General features: G+C 41.9%; 1 protein-coding gene across 1 annotated transcript in view; it reads left to right on the forward strand.

Moving 5' to 3' along the window:
• The window catches only part of LOC149138557 (uncharacterized), a 54420-nt gene extending 45403 nt beyond the window's left edge, over positions 1-9017 (forward strand). Inside the window, exon 2 of the mRNA XM_089450391.1 lies at positions 8888-9017. Within this exon, the coding sequence (XP_089306517.1) occupies positions 8888-9017 (130 nt within the window). The remainder of the gene's footprint in view (positions 1-8887) is intronic.
• Positions 9018-13337: the final 4320 nt, after the last annotated feature.

A 13337-nucleotide genomic window follows, 5' to 3' on the forward strand; every position in this document is an offset into this window, starting at 1 on the left:
CTAAGTGGCATGATGCACTTATAAAGAATAAAGTCTTCCATGAAGGAGACTGGCTCTGTTATACGATTCTCGGTTCCAGGATTTCTCGGGGAAACTCCAGACTCGCTGGCTAGGACCATATGAGATCCAGAAGGTGCACGACAATGGGACCCTCACTCTGATCACGATTGACGGTTTTTGGACATACGTTCAAAGTAATTGGCCACCGAGTTCGTCTCTATCGAAGACCTCTTACTCGGGGAATCCTTTTGTCAACAGCTACAACAAGAATACTGATTTGGAGATCTTAGGAGAGGAAGCGAATATTTCCTCACCTATAACTTAAGAAAACTCGTTTTTCATAATTTGTACATAACATCCTGTACATATGTTCTTTTCATCTTTGTTTGTAGTATTTTTGTTACCTTATTTTGCACAGCACTTTTTGATTTTGCTGTTCCTTTTCAAAAGGAACAACACTGGTTTGATTTTGCTGTTCCTTTTCAAAAGGAACAACACTCGTGTGATTCTGCTGTTCCTTTTCAAAAGGAACAACACTTTTGGTGTTTTGCTGTTCCTTTGCGAAAAGGAACAACACTTGGTGTTTTTCTGTTCCTTTGCGAAAAGGAACAACACTTTTTGTTTTGTTGTTCCTTTGCAAAAAGGAACATCACTTTTTGCTTTGCCGTTCCTTTACGAAAAGGAACAACACTTTTTGCTTTGCTGTTCCTTTGCGAAAAGGAACAACACTTTTTGCTTTGCTGTTCCTTTGTGAAAAGGAACAACACTTTTTTGCTTTGCTGTTCCTTTGCGAAAAGGAACAACACTTTTTTCTTTGTTGTTCCTTTGCGAAAAGGAACAACACTTTTTTCTTTGTTGTTCCTTTGCGAAAGAAACACAACACTTTTGTGTTTTGGAATTTTTTGCTGTTTCTTTGCGAAAAGGAACATCACTTTTGTGTTTTGGAATTTTTGCTGTTCCTTTGCGAAAAGGAACATCACTTTTTTGGCTTTGTTGTTCCTTTGCGAAAAGGAACAACACTTTTTGTTTTGTTGTTCCTTTGCGAAAAGGAACAACACGTGTGGATTTTTGCTGTTCCTTTGCGAAAAGGAACAGCATGTGTGGATTTTTGCTGTTCCTTTGCGAAAAGGAACAACACTCTTTGTGCTTTGCTGTTCCTTTGCGAAAAGGAACAGCACTCGTATTTCTTTTTCCAAGATACAGATTTGGCTAATTCTGCTATTTCTTTTCCACAAGATAACTCATTTACATGCTTCTCTCAGAGAGGACACCATCAGAACCTTTCTGCTCCTATTTGGACGTTTTGCGATTATGCTCTCCTAAATCCTTTAGATATAGCAATGACATTATGCAATAAACATAAAGCATGATATACCGAAACCAGCATATCATAAATCGCTACTATTTTAACAGTCAGTATATATAAGAAGACAAGAGGAGGGACATTAACTTTCATCTTCACTGTCATTATCTTATTCCCGAACCGTGGTTTGGTATTTTTTATCATGTCGATCTCCCTAAAAACTTTCTTGATCATTACTGAGGAATATGAGCAAACGATTTACATCTGTCTGTTGGGATTGTAAGACTTCTTCCACCATTCCCCGCTCTTAAGGAGTGCGGAACCACCCTTATGTGTAATTGAACAAAGAAAAAGAGAAGTGTGCTGCAAAAGAAGAATAAAAGAAAAAATAAAAACAAGATATGAAATCATCAAATGCAGGATAGGGGGTCTCATTCAGAGCCAACCTACCTGATCATAAGGAGGAAGCGAAGTGGCATTCCCATTACGGCCACCACACCAGGGATATGGTCCAAAGGTAAAATAACAAGCAAACCTTGGAACAGGAGGTCTCATCACGAGCCGGCCTGACCACGTTTCGTGCCTACCTGTGTGAATGGCATTATGGTTATCTGGTCACCAAGCCAGCATAATGGCCTGCATTTTGACAAAGCACTCTTCAGTAGATACACAAAGGATAATGGTTCCGGAGGGTGAGATAAACAACTTTGCCAAGGTTATGAACACCTGTTGGTAGCAGAGCTCTGTTAATGGCATTGGAGTCGTAATATTTACACCAACAGGTATGATATTAAGTCTGTTTGTCTTTTATATCCTTTGCATGTATCATATGTCACACCCTGATATAATTATCGCATGAACATTATCACCAATCATGGCAACGGAAATTGACAATGACTACTGGAGACTTGGTACAGTTGACAGACGTCCAACCCCTCGGTTCCTCATTATATCACACTGGCTTATCTTAAAAGCAATCCACTTTTCTGCCTCGCGGTTTCGGTACTCCATTGTCCTTTTACAACATGGGCATAATTTCTACCTGCTGTACTTTATGATTTGACTCCCGACTAGCTGCTGCTCCTCTCTTTGACGGCTGGGGGCAGCCTATCAGATCGGGGGGGGGAGGTAACCTCATTACTCCAATGGTTACGTGGCTGCACACCATTCGGGCAAAATAATGACACGATTTAACGGTATGATGATCTCATTCTACGGACTGCCATCCACGATCTTTCTCTTTGCTGCATGCTCTGCGAAGATCCTTCCTAAAATAGCATCGAGTATCCTCTCTGCTTGGTAAATACTGCAAACAGTTGCTGTTTCATTCCTGAGTCTATTTCTGGAGTAAGCTATGGGTGGGAGGACAATCCGAAGTGAACCGCACAAGCTGACCGCGTCCGCTGTTGCCGCGAAATTCTGGAAAATGCAGGATGGTTGAATTACTTCAACCGCCTGCAAGAATCGAATGAGGCTGTAGCGTTGGAATTCCTGCAAAATTTGCAGGGAAAACCACTCTATAGTCGGAGGAAAGCGGATAGAAGTTACGGAGAAACATTATCGCAGAAACCTCAGGATTACCAGCTGTTGGACCCAGATGGGAGCTGAAGAAGGAAAGACTGCAGAAAGTAATGGAAATTTTCCAAAGCGAAGGCCAAAGTTGACAGTCAAAGGGAAAGGAGTTCTGCCGAAAACACTGGGGGAACCCTGGACCGAGCTGGCAAAGATAGTGCAGAGCTATATCACCTGCGAAGGGAGAAAAGATGTGGTAAGGGCTTGTCACTTAAAACTTCTAGCTGTTTTAAAAGGGAAAATGTTCTGTAAATCTCACCTGCCCTTTTAAATTCATTATTACATGATGCGGCCCGAAGCCTGAAGAAGGCTCAGCACACAGATACGGTTGTTAGCCACCACGGACTGATTCGACTAATAATAAGCACAGGTCTTACCCAACAGCAAGACACCTGGGAGGAATTGTCGAAACAATTAAAAAGGGACTGGCTGTTACCACCCCCAAAATCTGAACGAACCTTCAGCACACTGGAACGTTCATAAAAACATAAGAAGCCAGCAGCAGAAAAGCATGTTGTTTCAAAACGAAAGCATTCCTCCAGCATGCCGGAACAATCAGAGAAACGTAAGAGTCGGTGGCAGAAAAGCATGCTGTTTCGAAACGGAGGCGACCCTCCATACGCCAGAATGACCAGAGGAACCTAGAGAACCTGTTGGCACTCCCAACCTGCCTGAAAGACCTAGGAAGTCAGTTCGATTGGTTCGAATACGGGGAAGGTTGGAAACGATTCAGAAAACTGCGCCCAACCAATTGAAATCGAGGACGAACCTTCAGAAATGGAAGGTGAATTACCCGAAGGAAATGCTGAGCAATCAGAGGGGGAACTAACCAGCCAGAAGGAGGAATTGAAGAAGGACACGACCAATCTGAAGGAGAAGATACCACCAAGCGAGACAATCAAGAAGAAGAAAACGCACAATCTATGGGTAGCCCGTTGCAAGACCCTCCAGGAGAAGAGGAATTGGCAGCAGTTCTGGCCAATATGAGAGGATACGGCCAAGCCTCCAGTACAGGAGGCGTCCTTGATGGCCCCGCAGAAGAAGAATTACCCGAGGAAAGGCATGCAGAAGAGGCAGGGGAAGAAAACCTGCCTGGCTATGGTAATGAAGCAGAAGACATCAATCCGGGACAATCTGTCCCCAGGGCGCCGGAAGATGTTCCAGGAGAGGAAGAAGAAGTAAGATTGAAGGCCAAACCCTCTGCCGAGGCAAGGGAAATTGAAAAATTGAGGAAGAAGCACCAGAGGATGCTGGGCACGATAGCCAGACTCCGGCAACAAATTAGAATGTTGAAATCCAGTCTGAGAATACAAAAGACTGCAAGGAAAAGGAAAAGGACCACGGCAGCAAGAACCCCGAGGGTTAGAGTTCGTTTTGATGGACGAAACCCCATCAGGAGACCGACTGTCGAGGAACAGTCTGCTGTTCCAAATGATAATGAGGAACAAGGTGCTGTTCCAATAGAAACTGTTGTTCCATCTGGCCTGGAGGAACGAATGGACATTCCAATGGAACATCAAGAGGCTCCGGTGGTAGGAAGACCACAGCAACCCTTTGTTCGCATTAAAAAGGAAACGGATAGCAAAGAGGTTCAAACAGAAGCACCCCCCTCGGGTGTAATTCGGGTCCAAAATTCCAAACAACGTAATAAGAAGGTCCAGGTTAAACTTCCAGCTTCTACGGCTGTGTGGAAGAAAGACCCAAAAACAAGAACCTTGCATAAAATGATGAAGGAAGCCCAACAGGAAGCCGAGCAGTTGCGAGAACAGACGGTCCCCAAGGAAAGATACGAAGAGCTCCAACAGCAACTTCGAAAAATCAGTCAGTCTGAGAGCCAGGCATTTGAAGGATGGCAGAGGGAGCAGGAAAAGGTTGCTAAGGTAACTCGTCGACTAGATAGTGTTGTTAAGCAGATGGACACCCTGTGTTCCTTGTATACTGATGTTTTGACTTGTAGAGCCCTGCTAAAAATTATACTTTTTTTTTGCTTGAACGATATTTGAGATTAAAATAAAAGTTGTTAGGGCGGGAGCACCTATCCATATCAACACTGTTAATGATTTTATAGACTGCTGCAAGCACTATGGAGTTAAAGTTCAAAGGTTGTTATGTGAATTTTACCTGCACAATCTTGTCTTAGACCAGGAAACTGATTTGAATCCTGGCCCTTTCGTGGTGTGATATACAATTCCAAGCCTTTATCTCATTTGGGGTGAATCAGTTAAAATGGCTTAAAGCTTACAACATCTTCCAGAGGCAAGAAAATAGTTTAGACCTCTGGGTACGAGCTGAACCTAGGGACCCAGCAGCATTATGGAGAGAGCATAGGAGTGTGATGAGGATCCCAGGTGTCATGAAGATATTAGGTCCCATGCATGGGGACTTGATCCGAAATGGTCTGGAGTATTTCCTGACTATTAAAGACCATGCCCTCCATGCTGCAAAGTTTCGCTACCGAACCTCTAACCCAAACATCCAGCTCAGGGAACCCTTTAACTTTGAGAATTTTGAAGTAGCTGCCAGTCGATTGAGTCTCTATGGGGAACGGATTCTGCAAGCAGGACCATTCTAGTTGGTGTATCGGTTTCGCAACCCAATTATTTGGCATCCTGCACCTGGATATTAGGCCCTATATGAGATGCCTGCAGATCAGTTCTTTGACCATCTAGTTGCTAATCATGGTTGTCGACCTCTTCGTGAGATCCCTTCTCCGGCCTACTCTCTCACAGCCTTGCATGTCAATTATAACGTTTTCATGAGGACATGAAACAGGGTAAGCAGGGGGGTGTGTGGAGCACCTGGAAGGTATGCTTTTTGACAAGCAATCTAGTGGTTTTTCAATAATATTTCTAACCTTTTCTGCATTATGAGTCTAAAAAATATAAGGGTTTTGATAAATTGTGTGAAAATGGACAAACGAAGCTCAATCACTAATAATTGATGTTTTCTATGCAGAAGGACACGGAAATAGGGAATTATCGAGTAAAAACAAGAAGCGAAGGGAAAGTAACTACTGTCCCGTCGACAGGGAACCGGATGCAGACAAGATCAAGTAAAATTAGAGCCGAATAGTCCAGGAAAAGAACACAGGATACCGAGACGGAGAACGCAAGAAGGAAAGAGGAGAACTGAACGATTAGCGAATCCCTCAGGATCTTCGATCCTGAGGGATCGCTGCTTTAAGCTTATCTTTTGTATCTAGACATCTCCGTCATTTCTATTATATAAAGGTACCACGCCATCGAGCATGGGGGAGGACTGTTGTTGTAATTACAAGCTCAGAACAACTTTGATCATTAAGTTTTGTAAGATCTGATTTTGTATACCTTTGTTAATGCAATCAATATAAACGACTTGGTGTTCACTTCGTTTATGCATCTGAAGTAACTCTAAGCAGTGTACCATTGGTAGCCAAGGGCCCAGCTCCGACGGTCACTTGCTGTTGTATCATACGGTGATTTGTGTGGTTTGCTTATTTCTCTTGTTTCAGTAATCTGATATATCTTTTATATGATAGACTATGCTTCCTAATTAATATCTGAATCTGAATAAGTTCTTTAACCCACGTCTCTGTATTACAAAGTGAATCTATTCAAATTAAATCCATTTCTATAGCAAGATATTGGTATGAATGTTATCATCATTGGATTCATATAAAATAAGTATTTGCGAGGCTTGAAGATAATATCACTTTGTTCAGAAACATAGTCACATCATACATTACTCTCGGATTGCTACAGTAGTCTAGAACGTGTACATACATTTGAGTTTGCTGTTCCATTTGAGTTTGCTGTTCCCTTTGAGTTTGCTGTTCCATTTGAGTTTGTTGTTCCAATTTATATGATTGACGTTTCCTGTTTATGATAGTTTGCTGTTCCATTTAATTACTGCTGTTCCATTTGATTACTGTTGTTCCATTTTAGAACTGCTGTTCCATTTTAGAGTTTGTTGTTCCATTTTAGAATTGTTGTTCCATTTTACTTTCGCTAATCTGCCTTTATTGCTTTTGCGTGATAGCAGGCCTAAGGCTGTCGTGAGCCCAGCAAGACGCTGCCTAGCTCCCAGACCTATAAGTCCATGCTTTGGTTTTCTTTCTTTATCAGTTTCTAAAGGGAAGGGTTATTGTTTCCGTACCCTTGACTGATCAACTGCTTTGTGTGATTTTATCTGTTGAGTTGGTTTAGTTACAGCTTAGTGTTTGTTTCCTTTCAAACCATTAGAACGCTATACTACCGAGCATTACTTGGACAAAATAGCCTCGGATCGAGTTACTCCTTGAAAGAACAAAACGTTCCCGGATTGACTTAATAATGTGGAATAATTGGTGGTGTGAGAGACCCTAGTTATCGCTCTACACTTTTGAGTCTCCAAGTTTCTTCCCGATCCAGCAGAATCCTTGATCTCTAGGTTTCCAAGACCACAAGGTGTAGTTTTGCTGCTATATAGGTGTACCCTCTTCCCTGTTCATCCATTAGAGTGGCCAACTGATTTTCAATGTCACCAAGGTTATGTTCCTCCTTGGCCTTTTTCCTTCTGGCCCAATCTATGGATAATCACTTGAGTTTGATTAGGTTACTATAGAAACCCTCAGCCTTCCTCTGGACATTTGGTAAGGGATGGGCCTTCCAAAATTCCCAAACCAACCTGAGATATTCAGTGTCCTTTAACTAGGTCGAATTAAACTTAAAAGGAGCCCTAGGTTTTTCGAAAGAGCCTGCCACTTCCAGATAAATAGGGGAATGATCCGATATTCCTCTAGTGCCCACCCACTATCTATAATTTGTGAGGGAATTAAGTAGATCTTCATGAATGAGATACCTGTCTAGTCTCCTCCCCCGAGCTGCATCTCCAGTCCTTCTGTTGTGCCAGGTTGGTAGCTTCTTGTTCATAGGGACATCAATAAGACCATGTTGCTCCAAGAGGATGTCGAGCTGATCCGAGAGTGGATCCAGCTGCAAGTGGTGTCCCCAGAATTCTTCATGTCCGATGGAGAAATTAAGATCTCCCTCTAGAATAGTGGATTGGTCTATCAGGGGATTCTCAAGGAGCTGCTGCAAGAAATCCAATATACTGTGATTGGATGCATAAATGTTCATAATACAGAGATTTCTGCCTAATTCAGCTGAAAATATATCGATACCCAGGAAACCCTGACCTCCCTAAGCTGATGTAACCTTGATGGTTCGAGGGTTTATCCCGAGAGCTAGACCCCCAGATCTCCCAGCAACATCCAGGGCTTGAAAATGCCACCCTGGCATGATAGTTAGAAGGGTCCTAACAATCAACTCAAAGCTACCTAGGGTTTCTTGAAGAAAAATAATGTCACAAGGCTCACAACTCAAGAGTCTCTTAAGGGCTAATTTTTTAGAGGGACTAGCTAATCCCCTACAGTTGAAGGAGAGCCACTTCATGGCAGAACATTGCCAAGGGTGTCTGGTGCTCTAAGTACCCTTTCAATGGTGTTCTGTCTGCCCTAAGCTACATCATCCCCAGCAATCTTAATGGCTTTGGACATCTTGGAAGGCCTCCCCCGGGTGGGTTTATGCTCAACATTAGAGGGTGTGATACCCAATCCAAGCAAGTCAGGGATTTCCCGATGGCGAGAACAAAGGTTGTAGGAATGTGAACCCGAAGCAGAAGGGGAAATAGGATTTTGTTGGAGCCCCTGTCCAAGGACATCCGGGGGGGTGGTGGAAAATATAGGCAATGGGTGATCACGTGCACAGGTAATGGGAGAGGTAACCAAACAAGGTGAAGATGTAGATGATGCCAATGAGAAAACATATTGATTAAAATTCAGTGGAAAGGATAAGGGAGAAGAAACTGTACCCGATGTAGGAGCAACCTCCCCAGCAGGCCGGGATCTAGTCATAGGAGGGGAGATTGGCGGCATATGGGAAGCACTAGATGGATGAGCAGTGACCCCAGCCACATCCTTTGGACTATCCGGACCTATGGGCTGCTCATCCACAATCGGGTCTTCTATCTGGTGATGTTTGGTTCCCTTTGTAGCAATCGGAGTAGTAGGCATGAGCAGTGGGCATTCATTGAAAAGATGTCCAACCTTATGGCATCGTCTACGCCTGAATGGAACGCCTTCTTAATCAAGATTTTGTCAGCGAGAGAAATGCCTCCAATGTAGGGTAATCTTTTCCTCAAGGCCTTCTGTGGTATCCAAATGAACCAGAATGCGAGCCATAGTCATATTCCCTGACATTTCATAGGACTGATCATGTTCCAAATAGGTACCTAGTGCGTTGCCTATGCGCTTAAAAATGACTGGAGTTCAGTATTGCATTGGAAGGCCTAGTAATTGAACCCAAATCGGCCCAGCTCCCATTTGTTCCCTCTCAGGATCAAATAAGGGATCCCATCTTTTCAGCAGAACAGGGGCTAATTCGATATCCCATAATCTAGAGAGTATCCAGTCCGTGTACTCTTCCCTATGGAAATGAAGGGCAAACCATCCTCGCACAAGCACCCGAATGGTGGGTAATTATTTGAGTAAAGAACCCAAAATCTCTGAGGTCTAGAGACGAAGTCTCTCCACAGTATAGTTTCGCTCCCGAACTCGGCCCACCAAGACATTCTTCGCTGTATCAACAACTTCCCCCATTGAGAGGTCTTCGCCCAAGGATAGGTTGATGTCCTTGTCGACAGCTTTTAGGCACCTTCCTTTCTTTAGCTTGTCAGATTTGCGAGCTGTCGGATAGTCCCAAAGACGTCGCCGTATGGCTTGGTTAATCATCTGTGGGGTGGATGGGGTCGATTTAGGGTTTGGGACCGTTGAGCTGAAGCATCCAAAACGGATAGGGGTGCTAGGAGATGGGCCACCAAGATTAAGGGTGCTACCGGATAGTGCAGGGACAAGGTAGGTAGCAGTCCTAGGAGGGGGGATGCCAGAGGAGGAAGGGTTGTAGGGTGGGGTGGAGATGTAGGGTAGACGGGGCAGTGGTGCATTGAAAGTGGGCGATGGTTGCAGGTAGGTACCGAGGAGATTCAAGGTAGCCAGGGAAAGTGGTGGGTAGTCCAAGCCGGAGGCGTCTTCGATGTTGACAGAGGGTGGAGGATGGGGCACAGATGGCCCAAGTTTGTCCAGTGCAGAGCTAGGAGCTGACAGAGGTCGCAGAGATGCGGCAAAAGGACTAGAGCTCGACATAGCGTGATGGCGAGACCAAATGACCTCATGGGGATTGGGGTCCTCCGTATAGTCCACCTCGTCTAGGTCCATTGCAACCGATAGGAAAACGGTCGATGGTGGTTACGGACTACGAGAAAGGCGGGAGGACCATAGGAACGGAAAACGCTAGAGAGCCTGTGGGAAGGAGGTAAGGTTGAATGGAGTCTGACGAGCCGTGGAGGTTAACCCTTACTGTCAAGTGCCTGGCAGCAGTGCCATAGTAATTCCATTATCGATGACCATCAGAGCTCCGCTAGGGTTTCTTTTCCTCTTCGTTTTCTACCATTTTCAAAACAATTATTTGTTTATGTTCTTGTCTATAATTTTTTTTGGAATAATTTATAAAGATGTAACAGTCAGGTGGTTTCAGATTTTAGATGTTTCATCAAGTATATTCCAGTATAATATTGTATTCCAGCTTTGTTTATCAGACAGTTTTTGTTCAGGAACCTTACATGTCATATTTGGCCATGATATAACTGTTTACTATTTTAGTATTATAGTGAATTGATCAATGGACATAGGGTGCTTGTAAGAGATTAACTGCATACATGAGATACATTTTGGCCCTGTTTGGGTACACCAAACTTTATTTATAAGATATTCAATACCTGTTCAGGTACACCAAACTTTGTGTATAAGATCTCCAATAAAGAGAGTTACTTTACTTCATTGTTGCTCCAGAATGAAGTCTTTTCTCTTAACCTGTCATTAACTCTGTCAGTATTAACTATTTAACATGTTCTTTAATTTGTTTAAACCATCAACAGATTGTTGTGGTAGTTGGTGCCATTTTAATGGGAAGATACCATTTTGTTTGAACTCTTTATTTAGTTTATTTTTTACACAAATGTTCTTATGAACAATATTTCTATGGATGTCATGGTTTGTTAAAAGTGAGGACTCATAAATAGTGAGCACCTTATTCACATCCACCTACTCATTCTTTAAACTTTATATTGAATCACAATGCAAGAAATTCCAGGGATGCTCCTCGCTTTAGTGCTCTGTTCCGATTACCGAAAGAACAGGGATCTTGGCAATGATACAAAATTGCCTGTTATGAGGGGCTGCAGGTATTTTTGGAAAGCACTTTCAGGATATACGACTAGTTTGATTGCTGCTCTTGCTGCAGGAATCTTGACACGATTACCACAGCCTGCACTTCTGTATTTGGTATTGATTAGCATCATGCACTTTAAACTGGATAACTTGCAAGTTAAAAATATATTTCTTTGGCATCTTCATTGTGCTCTGGTATTCCTCAGTTACAAACTAGAAAGTTTTCATGTCATTGTCTACTTTGAGAATATGAATGAACTTGCATAGATTCCCTTTGAGAATATCTTATTGGGAACCTGTTTTAATTTTTTTTATCAGTTCACTCACTTATTTCTTCCTTAGATGAAATGGCATTTTTTAATTTTTGGAATGGGTTATAGTTGTTAGGAAGTATTGAATAGTTAAGAGAATTCCTTCTTTCATGTATGAATGTAGTTGTTTACCTTTGGACACATATTAATAGAAAGTGTATTCTGTCTCCAATTAAGAGATTTTTGGAATTGCCTTGCACTATATTATAATCAGTATTTTGACCTTTAATCAAAATGAACGAGTACGTCTTCCATAATTTTCCAGGGTTCTAACATTAGAAAATACTCTGACTGCATTTGATTTCGTGTATAAAACGTATTTTCCCATTGGATGTTACATGGTATTTCTGATGCCCGCCTCTAGTATTGTTGTCATCTGGAGTCAATGAGTTTACACCAGATTCTTTGTTTAGAGACTTGAGGTGTTTGGATGTTTCTAATATTGTGTAATTGCAGTGATGAATGGACCGATAAGTTTGACCCAAGTAATGGTACAAAACTTTTGTTTAAGGTCCATTTTTGTCAATTTAACTTCATCCTATTGCCATTGAAAAATTAGAGCCTTCAAGGTCATGCACATTTGATCCAGAAGACCAATAATACCCACAAATGGTCGTTTCTCATTCAAAAATTGAACACACAGTGAGGGGAATTAGAAAGATGGAACCTGATTGTTTTATAGTGGTCCACTATAAGTAACGTCTTAGAGTCTTTTTATGAAATATAATGCCCAGAGATTGATACAAAGACACAACACTTCATAACGGTGCTTGTATCACCATCAAACCCTAAACCCCATAAGCTGAGTGGTCAGAGCAGCCAGATCTTGTTTATGACTAGGTTGAGAAAACGTCCTCTTGCTGGTTTCAAGATCATTTTGACCTATATCATCGATCATTCCAGAGTGCACCATTTCCAGGCCCCAAAATTGTCCCTCAATGTTGACTTCATGTGGATTTGTTAGAGGTTCGTTGTCTACATTTCCTTTTAAAAATCTAGTGCATGAATGATTGTCCATATGTTCATGAAGAAGAGAACGTCTTTGCATTTGATGTGGTCCAGAGAGAAATTTTTTATTTGGTCAAGCCTGTATTCTTCATCAATTATTTTCTTGACATCGTTTTCATTCTGGGCACTATAGTTGTATATGTCATCGAGGGTTTCATTACAGGTTTCATCAATATTCTGGGCTGTCCAACTTTATTATTGTCAACAATAGAGCCATCTAGAGGTGGAAATGGATCTGTATGACTGAAAGCTTCAATAATTGTGTGTTTATAACATACCCTTTATTCGTCTACCAAGGAATATCCATCACATATGTCAATAACATTTTCTTCCAGATTAGTATTGACAGTAAAAGGAAGAGACTTCCCTATCCCATCAGGCTTGAGGAACAAATTCATATTGTAGGCATAAAAAATAGCAGGACTGTTGGATTCCATGATATAGGATCTTTGAGGATTGAACTATAATATTATTTGTTTCTTCACTCAGATAATAATAAAGGTCACATTATTACTTTGCTCGCTTTGAAAAACCTTTTGAGTTTATTGACCTCAAACTGTAGGAAATCATGATTACTTCCATTTATTTCTTACACGATCATGATTAACATCAAAGTGCAACGTGGGGTTACATTACTCCTCAAACTCACAATGAAATGTTGAGGTGCCAAGTATATTACCATGAAAGTCTACAGCTCCCTTAATTTCAGTGTCTATGAAAATAGGATTAGTGTGATTGAACTATATTTCTGTGACCTCAAAAGTGTTTTCAGGATTTAAATTATCAGCAAGGGAAGCATGATCTTCATCATCCTTTTCATATGGTTGATCTTTTGGGGTAGAAACATGGTTTCTACCTGTCTAGAACTGCATTTGGGTTGTATCATCGGTGGAAATATTAA

Source organism: Pinus tabuliformis, chromosome X (genome assembly GCF_031772625.1).
Source record: "Pinus tabuliformis cultivar Carrire ecotype Pingquan chromosome X, CPIR1, whole genome shotgun sequence".
Taxonomy (NCBI): domain Eukaryota; kingdom Viridiplantae; phylum Streptophyta; class Pinopsida; order Pinales; family Pinaceae; genus Pinus; species Pinus tabuliformis.